General features: G+C 36.2%; 1 protein-coding gene across 3 annotated transcripts in view; it reads right to left on the bottom strand.

Moving 5' to 3' along the window:
- The window catches only part of sema4ga (sema domain, immunoglobulin domain (Ig), transmembrane domain (TM) and short cytoplasmic domain, (semaphorin) 4Ga), a 53,816-nt gene that overhangs the window by 31,845 nt on the left and 902 nt on the right, over window positions 1-21,069 (bottom strand). For all 3 annotated transcript variants that reach the window (XR_010895190.1, XM_067385820.1, XM_067385821.1), the window contains exon 2: window positions 11,518-11,827. Coding sequence is in view for 2 of the 3 variants with exons in the window: in XM_067385820.1 (XP_067241921.1) it covers window positions 11,518-11,644 (127 nt within the window). In the remaining variant the exon portion in view is untranslated. The remainder of the gene's footprint in view (window positions 1-11,517; window positions 11,828-21,069) is intronic.

The following is a 21,069-nucleotide window of genomic DNA, read 5'->3' as shown; positions in this document are numbered from 1 at the left end:
AGAGACCTCCACAATATTCCCGCGTTGGAGTGAGCAGAGCAGCTTTGAACTTCAAACAAATGTCAAGAGATGTGTAAAAATGGCACCGGCCCAGCATGAAGCAACGCCCATCCCAACCAGACCAGCTACCTGACTGACATTAGTCTACAGGCCTGCTATTACGCAGACACAAACCACACGACCTAAAAGTGCTTGTCATTATCAGACACATGGTAATGCAGAGTGGAGGAACGCTATTATTTCCCAAAACCGGAATTACTTGCTTTCCTGATTGCTCAAATAGAGCTTCTCAAGATTTTAAAGCTGTACAAATGGTTGTCTGTTCAACATGGTCATGGGATCTTACAAGGAACTGATGGAGATCATTGAAAACTGGCAATCTAAACAGACAGACAATGAGTTTATTCGGTGGGAATGAGTTTGGTTTCAACCTCCATAACGTTCTTCCAACATAAAGTTTGGGATTATCAGTGCAGCTCCACTTATAAACAATGTTGGGTGTAATGCATTATTAAGTAATTAACTACTGTCATTTAATTACTTTTTTCCTTGAAAAAGAAAAGTAAGGGATTACTCTTAACTTTTCTATAATTTAATTACAGTTACTTCTGATTAAATTAAATTAAATACTGTATAGAACAGTTCTATATAAAACAATAGTGGATTTAACATATGTTTTTAATGTAACCTTCTCCCTTTAAATACTTTCCTCAGTTCAATAATATTTTTTGCAATTTTATATCATTTATTTGAAAGAATTAAAAGAGCAGTTTCACGACTATCCTTGCTGCTCAACTGGTTGAGGTTGATGTGAGATTTATAAAGTAATTAGTAATTAGTAATGCAATACTTTTTGGAGAGAGTAATTAGTACAGTAATTATATTGTTGAAGATATAATTAGTAACTAGTAACACTGCTTTTAAACCAGTTTTTTTTTTTTTACCATCTTTTTGGACATGATACAATGCTAAAACTATTGTTTTATTTAGAAATACAATAGTAATGTTTTGGGCCTTAAATTCTGGTATAATATCCCCATATTGTTCTACAACTCAGTTCAGAAATCTACAATTTATCGCTAAACTGTGTAACTAAATGCTAAGAACAAAGAGCGCTGTTGTTCCAACCTATCCCATTAACAATAAACTAAAGACATTTAAAACAGTTCATGTGACTACAATGGTTTAACCTTAATGTTATGAAGTGACGAGAATACTTTTTGTGCTCCAAAAAAACTAAATAACGACTTTATTCAACAATATCTAGTGATGGACGATTTCAAAACACTGCTTCATGAAGCTTCGAAGCTTTACAAATCTTTTGTTTCGAATCAGTGGTTCGGAGCGTGTATCAAACTGCCAAAGTCACGTGAACCATTGAAATTTCAAAACACTTATGACGTAACGAAGCCTCGTTTACTGAAATCACGTGACATTGGCGCTCCAAACCACTGATTTGAAACAAAAAATTCATAAAGCTTCGAAGCTTCATGAAGCAGTGTTTTGAAATCGCCCATCACTAGATATTGTTCAATAAAGTCATTATTTTGGATTTTTGGTGCACAAAAAGTATTCTTGTCACTTCATAACATTAAGGTAGTCACATGAACTGTTTTAAATATGTCTTTAGTAGCTTTCTGGGCGTTTGAAAGTGTTAATTAACTTGCTGTCAATGCAAGCCTCACTGAGCCATCGGATTTTATCAAAAATATCTTAATTTGTGTTCCGAAGATGAATGAAGGTCTTATGGGTGTGGAACGACATGAGGGTGAGCAATACATGACACAATTGTTATGCCATTCCCATAGATACATAGATAAATTACAAATAAATAAACCAATTGAATAGACTAAATACATAAAACAGGCTTACAACTCTAAAAACATAAAAGAGTCTGTCTGATGTGGTGAAACAGATGATATTACAACTCCCTTGCATTTAAATACACTGGTATATGTAATCATTCGATACTATAACCCTCTGACCTCAACCACCATAACAATTTTAATTAAGAATAAGAATGTTTCTGGGAATAAAAAAAATGACATAAACAGGCATTTCATTGTTATTCAAACATCCAATATAGTGATGACCCTAAAAAACATCTCAGAACAAAGACAGCTGATACACTCTCCTGCTTCTTTTACCACAGATTCATGTATTTCAGTCTGGTATAAGATCTATTGTGGTGTAACAATGAAGCAACAGAACAATACTAGCATGTCCTGTTCTCTGGATGAAGTATAATCCAACCATTGAGACAGGTAAGGTGAGGCAGCAGCCCACCAAAATGACTCACCCACTATAAGAAACACCATCTGACTGTAGCATAATTTATTTGTCATCCACTGCAATACACAACACTGCTTACAAGAAACTCACAATATACACTAGTGTTCAAAAGTTTGGGGTCAGTAATATTTTTATAAAGAAACTTTTTTATAATTTAAAAAAAAAAAAAATGTAATTAAAAAAATCTATGGGGTATGAGATGAAACTTCACAGACACATTCAGGGGACACCTTAGATTTATATTACATCTTTTGAAAAGACGTTCTATGGCACCTTTAATAATAAGAAGAAATGTTTCTCAAATCAGCATATTAGAATGATTTCTGAAGGATCATGTGACACTGAAGACTCGAGTAATGATGCTGAAAATTCAGCTTGGCGTCACAGGACTAAATTAGTTTTATTTACATATGCTTTCTAGTCTGATATATATATATAGTAGGTACGGAAAGTATTCAGACCCTTTGCTCAGTATTTAGTAGAAGCACCCTTTTGATCTAATACAGCCATGAGTCTTTTTGGGAAAGATGCAAGTTTTTCACACCTGGATTTGGGGATCCTCTGCCATTCCTCCTTGCAGATCCTCTCCAGTTCTGTCAGATTGGATGGTAAACGTTGGTGGACAGCCATTTTTAGGTCTCTCCAGAGATGCTCAATTGGGTTTAAGTCAGGGCTCTGGCTGGGCCATTCAAGAACAGTCACGGAGTTGTTGTGAAGCCACTCCTTCATTATTTTAGCTGTGTGTTCAGGGTCATTGTCTTGTTGGAAGGTAAACCTTCGGCCCAGTCTGAGGTCCTGAGCACTCTGGAGAAGGTTTTCGTCCAGGATATCCCTGTACTTGGCCGCATTAATCTTTCCCTCGATTGCAACCAGTCGTCCTGTCCCTGCAGCTGAAAAACACCCCCACAGCATGATGCTGCCACCACCATGCTTCACTGTTGGGACTGTATTGGACAGGTGATGAGCAGTGCCTGGTTTTCTCCACACATACCGTTTAGAATTAAGGCCAAAAAGTTCTATCTTGGTCTCATCAGACCAGAGAATCTGATTTCTCACCATCTTGGAGTCGTTCAGGTGTTTTTTTTTAGCAAACTCCATGCAGGCTTTCATGTGTCTTGCACTGAGGAGAGGCTTCTGTCGGGCCACTCTGCCATAAAGCCCCGACTGGTGGAGGGCTGCAGTGATGGTTGACTTTCTACAACTTTCTCCCATCTCCCGACTGCATCTCTGGAGCTCAGCCACAGTGATCTTTGGGCTCTTCTCCCCCGATAGCTCAGTTTGGCCGGACGGCCAGCTCTATGAAGGGTTCTGGTCATCCAAAACGTCTTCCATTTAAGGATTATGGAGGCCACTGTGCTCTTAGGAACCTTAAGTGCAGCAGAAATTTTTTTGTAACCTTGGCCAGATCTGTGCCTTGCCACACTTCTGTCTCTGAGCTCTTCAGGCAGTTCCTTTGACCTCATGATTCTCATTTGCTCTGACATGCACTGTGAGCTGTAAGGTCTTATATAGACAGGTGTGTGGCTTTCTTAATCAAGTCCAATCAGTATAATCAAACACAGATGGACTCAAATGAAGGTGTAGAACCATTTCAAGGATGATCAGAAGAAATGGACAGCACCTGAGTTAAATATATGAGTGTCACAGCAAAGGGTCTGAATACTTAGGACCATGTGATATTTCAGTTTTTCTTTTTTAATAAATCTGCAAAAATTTCAACAATTCTGTGTTTTTGTGTCAATATGGGGTGCTGTGTGTACATTAATGAGGAAAAAAAATGAACTTAAATGATTTTAGCAAATGGCTGCAATATAACAAAGAGTGAAAAATGTAAGGGGGTCTGAATAATTTCCGTACCCACTGTATATATATATCAGACTAGAAAACATCTATCTCAAAAGATTAGTTCACTTCCTGATAATTTACTCAAGTCTTTCTTTCTTCTGTTGAAAATAAATTAAGGTTTTTGAGGAAAACATTCCACAATTTTTCTCCATATAGAGGACTTCACTGGGGTTCAACAGGTTGCAATGAAAGGAAGCTGCAATGAAACTGCAATTTAGACCTTCAACCCATTGAACCCCAGTGAAGTCCACTATATGAAGAAAAATCCTGAAATGTTTTTCTCAAAAACCTTAATTTCTTTTCGAAAGACATGAATATCTTAGATGACACAGGGGTGAGTAAATTATCAGGGAATTTTCAGAACATTCAGAAGTGAACTAATCCTTTAATTTGTAATAATATTTAACAATATTACTATTTTTACTGTATTTTTAGCAAATAAATACAGCATTGGAGAGCATAAAAGACTTCTTTCTATAGTGTTGTTATCCGCTTCAAGTATGCAAATATCCTATATGGTCAAAAGTATCTCAATTTCTCAAACATTTAATTTCAAAACCATTAGTATTAAGAGGGTTTATCCACTCAAAAATCTCTCTTCTTTTCCAGGAGATGATGTAACATGGATTCAGAGATAAGATCCTCTCACCAAACTCTGGCCACAAAGTTGGAAGCTCAAAATTCTCAAGAATATCACTGTAATCTGTAACATTAAAATCTGTCTTCACTGGAATTAAGGGCCTAACTGAACCTTTCAGTTAGAAGGATATGTCAACATGCAGTTAGCCATGTAGTGAATATGCAATTGAACGCTACAAGCAGAATGACTAACATCAGACCTTAACAACTGACATTACAGTAGTACATTTACTCAAGACACTCCCATCTAGTCTGCACACACACAAACACCTTCCTCTGTCTCCTGAACTGAAAAGATGAACTAATTAACAAATCAATATGACATGCACAACATGATTCAGTCTGTCGTCCCAGTGGCCTTGTGCATGTGTTGTGAGAGAGAGACTTTGTATTTGCTAAATAAAGTGAAGGTCTCCCGAGAACCAGCGAGGAACTCGTCATGTTTCAACCAGTCACTTCATGCAGTTTCACAGCAGTGTGAGCTTTGATATTTGACAGAAGCATAATGAGTGTGCTCAGTGTGTCTTTGAGGAGTACAAAACATACAGTGCAAATATAATTTACACTGTCCTCCCTCAGGTAGCCTGTCACTATCTCGACTCATGTCTCTGAGGGTTACTAGGGTGTAAAGTACAGAGCTCTCTGAACTTATTAATGATTAAGCAGCCTCAGAGAGAGGCAATCATTGTTTTTAGAGGTGCAGGATACTGACTCTGTATCTGCTTTGGGGTTCCTGAGACATACAGTCCAAATTAAATGGATACTGACGAGTGATTATGTACAAGACAATGGTTTTTCAGCAAGATTCTGCAAAACCATACATCTGTATTAAAAACTTTTTTATTAACAACAATTGATGGTTCGTAAAGACCCGCCCCCTGTAGTTACTGTTACTAAGACGCTCTCATGCCACACACACGCAGTGAAAAATACATTGCGGAGCAAAAATGACACGGACAGCACTTTTAAATTGTTTTAAATTGTAATTTTTAAAGAAATATAAACAAATACCGTTCTGTGGCTGTTTAATGTGTTGTGACAGATCGCTGTAGCGCTTGTGAACTGATCATCTCTTCCTACTAGTAATTTATAGTATCAAATAAACATGAATGAACACCAGAAGGAATGTTGTTTCAACCGCAGAAAGTACAACGTTTTTCAAGTTCAAGTCTACCGACATTAATTTACTAAATCCCCTGACTGCTTTGTCGAACATAACAGCGGATTCGGCATTATGATTGGTTAGATCGCCTGTCAATCAAACTCCCGTTGAAGGGTCACCATCCAGGGTTTAACTTGCAATAATGACAGAATAGCTGTACATAGTGCTTAATAAATAAATAACTATAAGATATTAATTATTATTATTATTGTTATTTACACCATATTAGTATCAACAGTATATTCACTGCAAACTCAAATGTAATAAAGTTTAAAATAATAAAAACAAAAATTAACAGTATTATTTTTATAAACATAACAATAAGAAATAATATAAAAATAACAACAATAATAATAATTATAAGTTATAGAACATCTTTCAGTTTGATTTTTGATAAAAAGATTCTTATATTTTCCTCAAGATAAACTGTATTAAAAATATCCATTAATGTAATTTCTGAATAAAAACATTGAATGATTTTATGTAAGAAGAAAGAGAGCATGGATTGTTTTGCAACACATGGCTATTTTTATATCAATTATAAACTTTTATATAGCCAATTATACACTTTAGCGATCATATTTGACTAAGAAAATTTGGAGATTTTTGATTGAAATTTTTTTTAATGTTTTTATGTTTTTTTAGTTTTTTTTTTTTTTTTTTTGTGAATTGTGTGGACATTCCATAGGCGTAATGGTTTTTATACTGTACAAACTGTATTTTCAATCACCCTACACAACCCCTACCCCTATAAGAAAAAATTTATCTATTTTGACCACCTTTAGGGTAGTGATACACAAATTTTATTTCTTTCCATCCTATGACCAAAAAAATAAAAAATATGAAAATGACACTGAAGAGTGTCAGAAACAAGTTTTTTGAGGAATACACCAAATCTAAAAATAAATAAATAATTTCATTGATAAAACATTTTTTTAAAAATTTGACTCGCTTTACTAAGGTTTAAAAGGTTTCTTTTTTCTTTTGGTCAGGTCTTTTCTCGCTTAGAGCACCAAGTGAGCCAAGAACACTACAGTTTAATGTATTCCTTTTTACACACTTTCATCTCTTGCCTGTTGCTGAGCAGGGGTTTGATATTAACTTTGATTAATTGACATCTTATTTTCCGCTCACAGTGATAATCTGAGCTCATGCCTGCACAGGGATGCTAGATGAACTGATGAGGAGAGATGAGCTCATTGGTTTTTGTAAGTGCAGTAGCTGCTAAGTAACTTGATGAAAAGATCTGTCTGATGTATGGAGGGATGGCGTACGGTCTTGCGAGTCTCTAGCCACTTGTTTTTTCCTTAGCAGCTCCAGCTACACTTCCCTCTCTGTTTCTCAGCTTGTGCACTATATGCAAGGTAATGGGCAGTGTTGCCAAGTCCGCGGTTTTCCCACGGAATTGGGCTACTTTAACACTGTTGCCACAGGTTGAAGCAACCCCAAATATATCCAGGGGATATTTAGCCCCGGGAATGTGAGTTTTACCAGGGTAACCCTACCAAAAATGCAAATTTTACCCCCGGAAAACGATTTTTACCGGAGGACGTCTGACCTAATTGCATATGCATTTGTATGAGTTTCCCTTTCAGATGTGAAATTCATGGGAGGAGAGTATTTAAATGAATCATTCAAGGTGATTTACTAAGGTTTGCACGAGTCAATTTACTGGTATTTGCCCCATTATTTACCGCCTCAAAGAAGCATGACTTAAACCAAACGCTAATTTGTGCTGCTTTTGATAGATTGCATTGGTCATTATGAAAATGAACCTGCTGCATCTGTGTTCCTTAATTTGTTACTAAAATAATATACAACAAGCTGATTATGAATGCATAACTGAGTTGTGTGGAAGTAATGAATGAGTAACATGGTATGTTTTGAACTCAAGAATTTTTTTAAGCAATTAACTTATTCACAACAAATAACTCAATTTTAAAGAAAAAAAAACTGCAGACCAAGCAAAGCATTATTGTACTGGAAGAGAGTTTAAATCATCAGAAAAAGTAACAGATAGTAAATAATATGTTACTTTCCACAAATTTAACATAATTAGTTATTTAATGCAAGTAACACTGTTTATGATTATCTTCTGCATTGAAAATCTGCTGCAATGCTCCTTCTCTAGGTCATTGACCTGGCAGGAAAAGGTAGGAAGACTCTTGGAGAGTGAACCTGCTGCTCTTTCGGTGTTTTTGCACTCAACACAGGCCTCAAGTCTCTTAGCTCTCTGACCTTTCTGCGATTGTGTAACGAAACACTGGTGATAAAGGAAACCTTGGGTTGACTTATTGTGCCTTCTCTCCAGCATTTCTGCTTCACAGATGTGAGAAAATGCGGTTTTATTGTTCAACAGCGAAGAGAGATACAAAATTCAAGCTGGCAAGCAGCGAGTCATCTAAACGGCTGTGATAGAGCCCTTGCTTACATCTGAATGATTAAGTACATAGTTATAAACAGTCCATGAACCCACTCCCCCTCATGTATCCACACAGCCAATTTTCTGCATCTGCCTGAGCAGCCATTTTTATTTACTTGAAAATTAACCATTGAGATCCCTACAGAAAAGTACTGTAGTGCCACAATAGTGATGCTAATGGACACATGAATGATTACACATTGATATTTACCATGGTCCTGAATCATTATCATATTTAAAGTCATCATGAAATCAAAGCGAACCCTATTTACTTTGTTAGCGCACATTATTAATCTTGTGGTGAAATATTAATCCATGCACGTTAATACACAGAAAAAATGTGTTTGTCGTGTTAATCCAAAATCTGAAAACTTGCTTCCGCTCTGGAATGGCTTTCCTTCTCTTATTACGTCAGTTTGACGGCTTGGGTTGAATATCCTTAAATACTTCCATCCAACCGTCAGTCTGCTATGAGCGAGGGAGGGAGAGGATGTGCGCTAAAATAAAACCCTGCCCTCTATTCAATATTCCGTTTCACTTGGAAATACGTCACAACACTTAAAGGGATAGTTAATTTACTCACCCTCAAGCCATCCCAGGTGTTTATGACTTTCTTCTTTCAGCCAAACACAATTTGAGTTATATTTAAAAATATCTCCTCGCTTCCAAGCTTTGGTGAATGGTGCCTTTTTTGAAGCCCAAAAAAGTGCATCCATCCATCATAAAAGTAATTCATATGGCTAAAGGGGGTTAATAAAGGTCTTCTGAAGTGAAGCGATGAGTTATTGTAAGAAAAATATCCATATTTGTAACTTTATAGACTAAAATCTCTACCTTCCAGTAAAGGCCGTTACCGGAAACCAGAGATTTTCTTCAGAAGGCCTTTATTAACCCTCTGTAGCCGTATGGATTACTTTTATAATGGATGGATGTGCTTTTTTTGGGTTAAAAAGGCACCATTCACTCCCATTATAAAGCTTGGAAGAGCCAGGATTTTTTTTATATATAACTCCGGTTGTGTTTGGTTGAAAGAAGAAAGTCACATACACCTAGGATGGCTTGAAAAAGTAAAAGAAATCCATATGGCTACAATGGGTTAATAAATAGGGATGTCCAGATCCGATCATGTGATCGGAAATCGGGCCCGATCACGTGGTTTCAGACTCGATCGGAATCGGACGTTACCTCCCGATCAGGACTCGGATATATGTATTAGGGGTGCAACGGTTCTCGGTAAAAAAATCGAACCGTACCGTATGGTTTGTTTAAAATAGCAACGTGGAAAACAGACAGACAGAGTTAAAATAATGTATGTTTCAGTCGATGGATGCGCAAAACGATAATCAAAAAGCGTGGACAAAACAGTCACTCTTTGTAAACTGTTAACTGCGAGTGCCGTCTGCTCTCATGTCCAGTCATTTACGCCGTCATCACCCGGGTGTTGATACAGGTGAGACCTGAACAGCACAAGTTGCTATCTGTGTTTAAACTAACTCATTTAAGAGTTGCTGATTTAAACCTTCAAGAACAAGACGCGAAAGAGAACTCGCACGCGCTGTGAGAAGATTTGTGTGCGCTCCTCCGAAGCGCGCACACGCTTATTCCAGTCAGCGCGCAAATACTGAGTTCTCTTTCACGTCTTGCGCTTCAGCGTACAAATTCATACAAAAATTATTTAAAAATGCCCGTCCTAGCGAGTATCCTAGCAAACATAGTCGGTTATGTCTTAAGTGAACGTATATTAGTCGAGAAAGACAGCGCATGTGGAACAGTATAGGTATGTACTGAATTGTGCATGCCTTAAAGGGAGAAAAACTATTCCTGCTGCCTGTATTTAATGTTAAAACAACAAATAACAAAGAAATTACTTACTGCTCTTGACTGAATAGTTTTTGTAACTTCAATAATGATTAATCTTTATTTATTTTATACAGTAAAGATAATTTGCAGTGATATTTTATATTTGATTACTTTATCCATTTTCTGTACGTGAAAATAGATACCTGAAAAACCTGAAAAGCACTGTTCCTGGATCCTGTTTTTTCGCCCTTCTTTATTCTTTTTCATGTATTATAGAAGTATCGGATCGGGACTCGGTATCGGTAGATACTCAAAATCAAATGACTCGGACTCGGACTCGAGGGCAAAAAAACGTGATCGGGACATCCCTATTAATAAAAGCCTTCTGAAGCAAAGCGATGCATTATTGTAAGAAAAATATCCATATTTATAACTTTATAGACTAAAATCTCTGGCCTCCGGTAAAGGCTGTTACCGCAAACCAGAGATTTTCTTCAGAAGGCCTTTATTAACCCCTGTAGCCGTATGGATTACTTTTATGATAAATGGATGTGCTTTTTTAGGGTTAAAAAATTCACCATTCACTCCCATTATAAAGCCCGGAAGAGCCAGGATATTTTTTTATATAACTCCGATTGTGTTTGGTTGAAAGAAGAAAGTTATATACACCTAGGATGGTTTGAAAAAGTAAAAGAAATCCATATGGCTACAATGGGTTAATAAAAGCCTCCTGAAGCGAAGCGATGTGTAATATATCCATATTTATAACTTTATAGACTAAAATCTCTGGCTTCCAGTAATGGCCGTTCATGCGTTCATGAGAGAGTCGACATGTATCGATGGCCGTTACTGGAAAATAGAAATTTTCTTCAGTAGGCCTTTATTAACCCCCTGGAGTGTATGGATTACTTTTATGATGGATGCCCTTTTTGGGGTTAAAAAAAAAAAATGGCACCACTCACTCCCATTATAAAGCTTGGAAGAGCCAGGATATTTTTTAATATAACTCTGATTGTGTTTGGTTGAAAGAAGAATGTCATATACACATTGGATGGCTTGAGGGTGAGAAAATTATGGGATAATTTTCACAGGGACTTTAATTCATAGATTTTCACATGACGTCACACCCTTATAGGAACGCCCACCGGAAGGGCAAAACAAGGCTTTCCTCCAGTTATTTTTACCAGGTTTGTACTAATGTAGAAAGACAGTGGTATTAAAAGAGCAAATTCAATACACAAATTATTGATGATGCATACTATATACATGTAATCAGATAAACCCAGAATATAAGCGCAACACAGTAGAATAGAAAACATAATTTGTATCATGACAAAAAACAGAATTTGTATCATACCGTTGGAGAAGACCGTAGTTCTGGGGGTCACATCCAGGTCTAGCGGGGGTCTGAAGGGGTAACCCCACAGAGTGGACACAATACACAGCAACAGCAGGAACAGCAGCCATGCACTATGGGTCATCATCTTCAGTCTTACTAGGAGGGGTGAGTGAGTACCACAAGACCGCCGCTCACCCCCCCTCTTAAGGGAGCAGGAAGTCACTCAGGCCGTCTCTTAAGACTCTTTCCTCTGGTGAGCACAAATGCTGTTGTTTTACTCTTCTTCACTAAAAAGTAAAACAGCTGTCCTTCCCTCAAGCGGTTCACTCTGCAAAACAAGAAAAAGCAAGACGGTTAAAACAGGTACAGATATGACTAATCAGTGCTGATGTCATAGTTAAGCTGACAGGTGATCAGGTGAAACGTGTACTGACGCTGTAGCTAAATCGGGTTTCTCAAATAACACAATTTAACTGTGGTTCTCTGTCCATAGTGCCTGAGGACAACTTACTATCAAGATTCTCATGTTTGCACGGAACAAAGGAACGTGGGCACGTTAAAAGGAAACCAGTGCACCCTGTGGCACTAAAAGGTTACCTTAATAGAAATGAAGTCTTCTTTTCAAATATAAAAAGCCTGAGTGACACATGCACAAAGCACATGGACACCCAGAGATGCGTCAAGTGAAGATCAAAGGCTTTATTGGATGCAGCGCTGCATCCAATGACACCGACCTTTCAGGCCTTTAATCCTGAGCTCTCTATGAGGTGACTGTGTTGAATAATAAGCCGGTGATTATGATGTATGACAACTGAATAGTGTGAGTCCTAATCCAAAAGAGCCAGGACTTTACGCAAATATCACAAACTCAACCAGAGCTCAGCTCTGACTTCTCTCACCTTGCATCAAAAGCAGAGTGGCTTAGTCTCGAAATGCTCTAGAGTTTTCATGTTCAGTGTTCATGAGAATGCTGCAATAAACTGTGTGCTCGGAAGAAATTAGGAGCTAACTAAATGATATGTTAACAAATAAACAAAAGTCACCTGAACTGAATATTCCAACACAACTTAGTTTAGTAGCAATGACTTTATGAATTTCTTCATTGAGAAAAATGAAAGCATCACAAATATAATTGTAGATTTACAAACTTTGGCAGCGTTTTATGATTCAGTTTCAATTATTGCCCCTCAAGAACATTTGCAGTGCATTTACAATGACAGGAAGTAGGGCTGCAACGATTAATCGCGATTAATCGTTTGCAAAATAAAAGTCTGTGTTTACGTAATATAAATGTGTGTTCTGTGTATATTAATTATGTATGTATATATATATATATATATACACACACATACAGGTATAAAGTTTAGAAATATATGCATGTATTATAAATATATATATTTATATATATTTTATATTACATATAAACATAAATATTTTATATATAAATATAACATTTTTCTTAAATATATACATGAATGTGTGTGTATTTATATTTACATAATTATTATACACAGAACACACACATATATATTACGTAAACACAGACTTTTATTTTGCAAACGATTAATCGTTGCAGCCCTAACAGGAAGAGCTAAATAAACTTATCATCTAAACCAACAACATGTTTATTAGATCTAATACCCACTAAATTAGTGAAAAGGCCACGACACGGCAAGCCGACGGTTGGCTGTCAGGCAATGTCGGGCCATTTTTGAGCATCGGTCGGCTGAGTTTTTTCAGTGTGTTCCGCACCGTTGGCTCTAGTCGGACACCGTCGGGTTTTTGGGGGGCCCACACCTACTCCTAAACCTATACTAGGGGGGTAATAATCTGGCAGGGGTAAGAATTCAGCACAATACCGGTTCTGTGTTGAATCGGTGTCAGGGCGGGTTGTCAGTGAAAGAGAATTCTGATTGGCTGTTCATCTTAGTCAGTGCACGAGAATAAAAGCGCAAGCGCAGCTTATGCCAGGCACACACTTAACGATTGTAAGGCCGATTATGAATGTAATTTAATACTTCCTGCCCAAACGCGCCGAGTCAGAGCCAGTTGCGTTCAGTCGGTGTTTGTTTAAATTCTGTGTGTATTGTGTAAGCATTTAAATTGGCTTCAGTTGTAGGAAACAGTCTTTGTGTGTTGAGCTCAGTCTTAGAATGTTTTAGCAAGTCGTTAAGTGTGTCCCTGGCTTTAGTTTACAGTTTGTATATCTGCAGTCCTAGTTTCGGTTTCCCTTTTGAATGACGAAAATAGACTATTGATATCTGTTGATATAGACAGATATTTACTTACACGCAGGCGCAGAATGCACATGCAAGTTGACAGTCGCCTTTAGTCCTTTTGGTGTGTTAAGCACAGCCGACGAGAGGCAACAACACAGTCAGTATTCGTCGCCGCTAGTTCTGTAACGTCGGCTTTGGTGTGTCCCGGCAAAGAGTTGTTAAATGTAGCAGAAGAGCCTCTTCTCAATATTATTAACTTGTCTCTATCTCTGGGTCATGTCCCAAGACCATTTAATCTAGCCTCTCATTAAGAAACCACAACTAGAACCGAATGAATTGTTAAAATACAGACCCATTTCAAACCTTCCATTTATGTCTAAAATACTAGAAAAAGTTGTGTCCGCTCAATTGTGTACAGAAGAGGATTAGGGCCAAGCAATAATAATAATAAAAAAAAACATCTCGAGATTAAAGTTGTTAAATTTCGAGAAAAAAGTTGAGATAAAATGTTGAGAATAAACTCGTTAAATTGCGAAAAAAAAACTCGTTAAATTTTGAGAAAAAAGTCGAGATAAAATGTTGAGAATAAAGTCGTTAAATTACGAAAAAAGGTCATTAAATTACGAGGACAAATTCGTTAAATTATGAGAAAAATGTTAAATTTCGAGAAAAAAGTCTAGATAAAATGTTGAGAATAAACTCATTAAATTATGAGAAAAAATTCGTAATTTAATGAATTTGTTCTCATAATTTAACAACTTTTTTCTCATAATTTAATGAGTTTATTCTCAACATTTCATCTAGACTTTTTTTCTCGAAATTTAACGGCATTTTTCTCATAATTTAACAAATTTTGTTCTCGTAATTTAACGACTTTTTTCTCGTAATTTAATGACTTTATTCTCAACATTTTATCTTGACCTTTTTCTCGAAATTTAACGACTTTTTTCTCGTAATTTAACGAGTTTATTCTCAACATTTTATTTCGACTTTTTCTTGAAATTTAATGAGTTTTTTCTCGAAATTTAACAACTTTAATCTCGAGATGGTTTTATTTTTTTATTATTGCTTGGCCCTAATACTCTTCCGTAATTGTGCTCCTCCTTGCAAAAAAAAAAAAAAAAAGATTCAGGGACAGTGATTAAGATAGTTTAAATCATACCTATCTGACATTTATCATTTTGTTTATTTAAACAAGGAATTATCCAAGTTAACATCAGTAAATTATGAAGTGCCGTAAGCAGCCAGTATTAGGGGTCATCGAGATGATGTGCGTAGTATCAAATGTGGCTCAACATAGAATAGAATAAAACAGTTTTATAAAGACCACTGATGCCACTGGAGTTTTCATCTACTGTGCAAACATTTAATTTAATAAACATATCTATCAAAAATACTATTCACCTGATCAATTTAATAAACATATCTATTAAAACTACTAATCACCTCTTTAGTTCTAAAACATTTTTTCTCCATATTGACACTGTTATCCTTACCAACAAGGCTTGACATTAACACCTGCCAATGCGAGCGGATTTTAGCAGTGGCGTGTAACGCAGTCACTCTTACAAGCCACTTTGGTGGGTTGAATTTTAGATATAATATACCTTTATTAAATTGTAGTCTTTTAAAAAGGCATCTGAAATAATAAACTAAGTGCAATATAGTGTTGTCAAAATATTGATTTTTCGACATATATCAATACTGAAATATCTGAAACGCTTCCAAAACTCATTTTCCACAGAATAGATACACTGCGCTTTCTCCTCTCTCCGACAGATAAACACACACACAAACCTGCCTCCCCTCACTTACTCGTTTCATTTGCTCCGGATGAATATTGTTGGTGTTACAGGGATGAATTTCAGCATGGGATTATGCGGATTGTGCATATATTTACTCATTCCCGCAGATTTTGTTCTCACACCCAAAGTGCGCACACATAAAGCCACCTCTCAGTACTAAATTGAGGGGTTTTGTTGCTATTTATTGCGCTTAAACAGACAAATATACACAAAATAATGTCAAAATGCCTGTCTTTTTGAGTATTCAAGTAAACTTAGTAATTTATATTTTAAGTTAACGTAAACAGTTGAGAAAGAAAACGCATGGGTAACAGTATAATGGATCCGTGTGTCAGGTCTTAAAGTGACAGCAACCTAATATCCCTGCTGCCAAATTATGAGATAATATCAAAAATATCTATATGGCAGTTTTCCCCATGGTATCGATGTCAAAATTGTGGCCAGTGAAAATGCTGAGTGGCTAGTAAATTTGGAAGTTAACGTCAAGCCCTGCTTACTACTGTTGGTTCGTTTGGTCGTTACTGACCTGTAAGAGAATGGTTGTTACTTAAAAAGGAATACTCATTGTGTCACAGACTCTCACACACACACACACACACACAAACACGCTCCAGCGCACTCACAGTCTGATGTGATTTAGGAGGACAGTGGCCTGAGCATCCAACTGTTCGCCTCCCTTCGACCACGGCTCCAACACACTCAGTCCCTCTCTTCTGTAAACACTCCAGACTTCTCCCCCTCTCTCAGATAAACACACTCTCTCTCCCTCATTCCATTAAACAAGCTTACGCACCAGATGAGCACTGTTTTCTTTTCCCTCTATCTCCCCTTCAGAAAGAACATTCCCAGTGGCTCTCTAGGCCTCCATATTCTTGTTCATTCAAAACTATTTCACTCCTTTCCTCTCTGTTTAAATGAAATACACAAAACAAACTCTCTCAAACATAACTGCACAGATGTGCTTGAATTCACACCTGCTATAGCACAGGAATCAGCAGTACTGTGCCAGAGAACTTCATCGGATCAGCATCCCTCGTTCTGCTCTCAATACAGTTCTCTACCAACAACAGAAACAACGTCAAAGAGCAAAGCTGAAAAGTCGCACAATGAGAAAGATGCTTTGATTTTTTAATGTTTTAGAAGACGTCTCAGAATGTATTTGATCAAAAACACATTAAATAATGTGAAATATTAATATCATTTTAAACAGCGGTTCTCTTTTTAATATATTTTAAAATTGTAAAGCTGAATTTTCAGTATTATTACTCCAGTCTTCAGTGTCATATGATCCTTCAGGAATCATTCTAATATGCTGATTTGCTGCTCAAGAAACATTTCTTATTATTAACATGTTGAAACAGTTGTGCTGTTTAATATTTTCATATTTTTGTGGTAACTGTTATAGATTTTTCTCAGGATTCTTTGATGAAAGATCAAAACAACAGCATTTATTTGAATTTGAACTGTGTATATATATATATATATGTGTGTGTGTGTATATATATATATATATATATATATATATATATATATATATATATATATATATATATATATATATATATATATATATATATATATATAGTCAATCATTGCTATCATCTCTTACATAAATGAACAATAGTGTATATAATAAAAAATGTCTGAATAATTTTTGGTTTCACTGTGTGTATATATATATATATATATATATATATATATATATATATATTCAAAGAATATATGAATTTACAAGTATTTACTGTCACTTCTGATTAATTGAATGCATCTTTGCTGAATAAGTGATTTCTTAAAAAAATGCCAGATTTTTCAATCGTATTATATTATATTATATTATATTATATTATATTATATTATATTATATTATATTATATTATATTATATTATATTATATAAAATAATATATACTATAACTATTGTAATATAATTTATAAATTCATTAAAATGTCATAACTAGTACAGTTTAGGCCATATCCAAAATTTGCTCAAATCATTTAGAAAAAACTTAATCACAGACGAAAAACCTTGGGTACAAGGTACAACCTTGATTTTAATAAGGGAACGATTTTTAATCACAAAAATATGCTTTGAAAGGTCTGTGCAAAATTCCTTCAGGAGTTGATTTATGTGAACAAAGCATTAGCAGATATGAGAGTATGTGGTATTAAATATCACTAAAAGTTTCAGGAATTAAACAACTGCTCAGAGAACAGTGTGGACTGAATAATAGTTTGGTCCAAAACTAGAATCCAGTTAAAGTGTAAGAGGTTTATGAATGAAATCCATTACAGGATTATAACTACACAACCATCAGCAGTATCATTATTCAGATGCCCTAGAGAGAATGAGAACTAGAAAGAAAGAAAAAAAACACAGAAAGAAAGAAAGGTCAGACACATGAGGAGCAAAGTGTTCCCAGTGTAAAATCTCTTATAGCTCTAGCGCCATAAAAAAAGCAAATGAAAGCATATCAATTGGCGCTCACTGTAGCCCACAGCGACAACTCCAGATCAGCACAGTGGTCTTATGCTGCGTGGTCACATCAGACAGAAAGAGATCAGTCAAACAGAAATCAGTAGAGATGGGCCAAAGCCAGTTCCAGACAATAGAAGATCAGCTGCAAGTTCATTTAAAAATAAAGTGCTGAGTTGTACAACAGGGTACATGGTATCAGGCTTTAGGATGGACCGAATCAAGTGACAAGAATCGAGCAGCTGCTGAGAGAAAAAGATAGCTCTGTGTCTGCAAGCAGCTCAGCTCAACAGTGACTGCATGAGACCCTTCATGCATCTTTAACCAGCTGTCAATCACGTCGGGCGCATTTACCTCAGAGTCCCCTCTAAAGAGAGAGCAGCACCGACAAGCACGCTACATTCATGATTTCATGAATGTAAACGAATGATGGTAACATGCTATATTGCATGCATTAATGACCTGCAGAATCTTTGTGAATGAATGTGAATTTAAACATGGCATTTTAAATTAAATTGCAATCTAGAACAACAGATCAGTTCAAGGCCTTTTGAGTATCTATAGACAAATCTGACAAATAATCTTCCATAGAAATTCAACAGCACATCCACCATCAAGTTCATCATCACTGAAACATGATCCATCAATATTCTACAAAGCAATGAACAAAGAAAGTAAATAAAGGAACTTTTCATAGAAGATGGTGCACCAATAAAGCTAGCTTAAGATATTAGCACAACAACTAAATCAATGTTTGGCATATGAATGAGAATTGCAAAATTATGAAAGCAGTCTTTTACAAAAATGTTACACTTGCATGCATGGGACCTTGAGGGTAAGCAATGATAGTGCCCGATTGTACAGTGGGTCATTGACCGGATGCTGAATCACATGCGCGACTGTCTCTTTTTCAGTTGAGAATAAAAATGTTATTCTGTTTAACTATAAAAGCATAATAGAGAAGAAAAATCATATGCAACAAATCCCTCTCTAAAGGCTTCTTTACACAGCTGAGTTATGGAAGATCTGAGCAGCTCTGTATCTGCTCTAAATTCTGATTATTGAAACAATACCGCATAAATGTCATATTAAAAATGCAGCTTTGACCCACATCTGCCTCTATATCAGTGACAGCTCTGATGCTGCTTTGCATCTGTGTAAAATGATGCAGCATTTGAGGAGCTTTAAACTTTGTAATTTAAAATTGTTATATTTTATTCAAGACAGCATAAGATCGGCAACGCTTCAGTATAAGATTCAGAATTAAAGGCTAAAGACTTTCAGAATTATGTGTCAGTAATGTGTTCACATATTTATGAAGCAATTATTAGACATTTCAATATAGTTATATTCTTGACAGGTACATTCTATTACTGTTATGTAACAAAAAAGACTTTCTCCCAGATGCCATCTTACGTGGACCATTAAATGTGTTTGTGCCAGGAAAAATTGCCCAGAAAAGTCTCACTGTCAGGTGACTAATACTTAGTGCATTCATCAGATTAAACGCAGACTTGTCCACAGTCTTCCTGACACTCTTTCACATCACGTACCAATAGCCTGAAGTAGCCTATCTTTCAGTCATATGCCCTTTAACACAGTATAATGGTTAACTTTTAATGAACTGCTCTTTGAAATATTTGACATTGTATGGCAAGCCATTCTCACATGTATTCCCTGAAATAAACTAGCATCTATTATTATGTTACTAGTGTAACAATTCACTTCCTCCTAGTATGTGTTCCAAATGTTGCTGGTACCTATTCTGCTTTCTCTTGTAGTACATATTCTTTAGTTATTTGTAACCGTTCGCTAGCTCTTAATACTTTGCCACTAGTCGCTATCCCAATATTTACAAGTATTCAGTTTTTACTGGTAACAAATTGCAAATTCTGTGGTTCAGATATTGACTTTTATAATTGTTGTTGGCACATATTTTAGTTTTACTAGTAGAAATTGTATAATTATGTTATTTCTTATAGTTACCAATATCTATCCCAGTAGTCTGTAGTAGATTTATTAGAACTTTATTAGTCTGTATTTATGAGAAATTTACAGAGCAAATTTACATGACATGCAGGAAAAAAAAAAGTAAGCTAAATCATGCACATGATTTACTAATTTGTTCCCTTGATTAGCAAATCGAGGGAATTAAATAGTAAATCATGCAAACGATTTAGCAAATCGAAGGAAGGAAATAGTAAATCGTGCACATGATTTAGCAAATCAAGGGAACGAATAGTAAATCGTTTGCACGATTTAGAAAATCGAAGGAACAAAATAGTAAATTGTGCACATGATTTAGCAAATCAAGGGAACGAATTTGGGCTGACCGATATATCGCATGCGGTTGTCACGCGCATTTTGTCAGTAAAGCCGGTTCCCTGATTACTGCTAAATCGCCATCACCTGCTTTCAAATGGAGCGGCATTTAATAGACAGAACCGTAGATCACTGACAAGCTACGCAATATCGCGCTCGTATCGCAGATGAATCGCCTTCGATAATGAACGCGATATTGCGTGGCTTGTCAGTGAACTACGGCTCTGTCTATTAAATGCCGCTCCATTTGAAAGCAGGTGATGGCGATTTAGCGGAAATCAGGGAACCGGCTTTTCTGGCGAAATGCGCGTGACAATCGCTTGCGATATAACGGTCAGCCCTAGAACGAATAGTAAATTGTGTGCACGATTTAGCAAATCGAGGGAACGAATAGTAAATCACGCACATGATTTAGCAAATCAAGGGAACGAATAGTAAATCGTGCACATGATTTAGCAAATCAAGGGAACGAATAGTAAATCGTGCACATGATTTAGCAAATCAAGGGAACGAATAGTAAATCGTGCACATGATTTAGCAAATCAAGGGAACGAATAGTAAATCGTGCACATGATTTAGCAAATCAAGGGAACGAATAGTAAATTGTGTGCACGATTTAGCAAATCGAGGGAACGAATAGTAAATTGTGCACATGATTTAGCAAATCGAGGGAACGAATAGTAAATTGTGTGCACGATTTAGCAAATCGAGGGAATGAAATGGTAAATCATGCACACAATTTAGTAAACCAA

The sequence above is a fragment of the Chanodichthys erythropterus genome, chromosome 5 (assembly GCF_024489055.1).
Source record: "Chanodichthys erythropterus isolate Z2021 chromosome 5, ASM2448905v1, whole genome shotgun sequence".
In the NCBI taxonomy this organism is placed as follows: domain Eukaryota; kingdom Metazoa; phylum Chordata; class Actinopteri; order Cypriniformes; family Xenocyprididae; genus Chanodichthys; species Chanodichthys erythropterus.
This window is presented reverse-complemented; position numbering and strand designations above follow the sequence as displayed.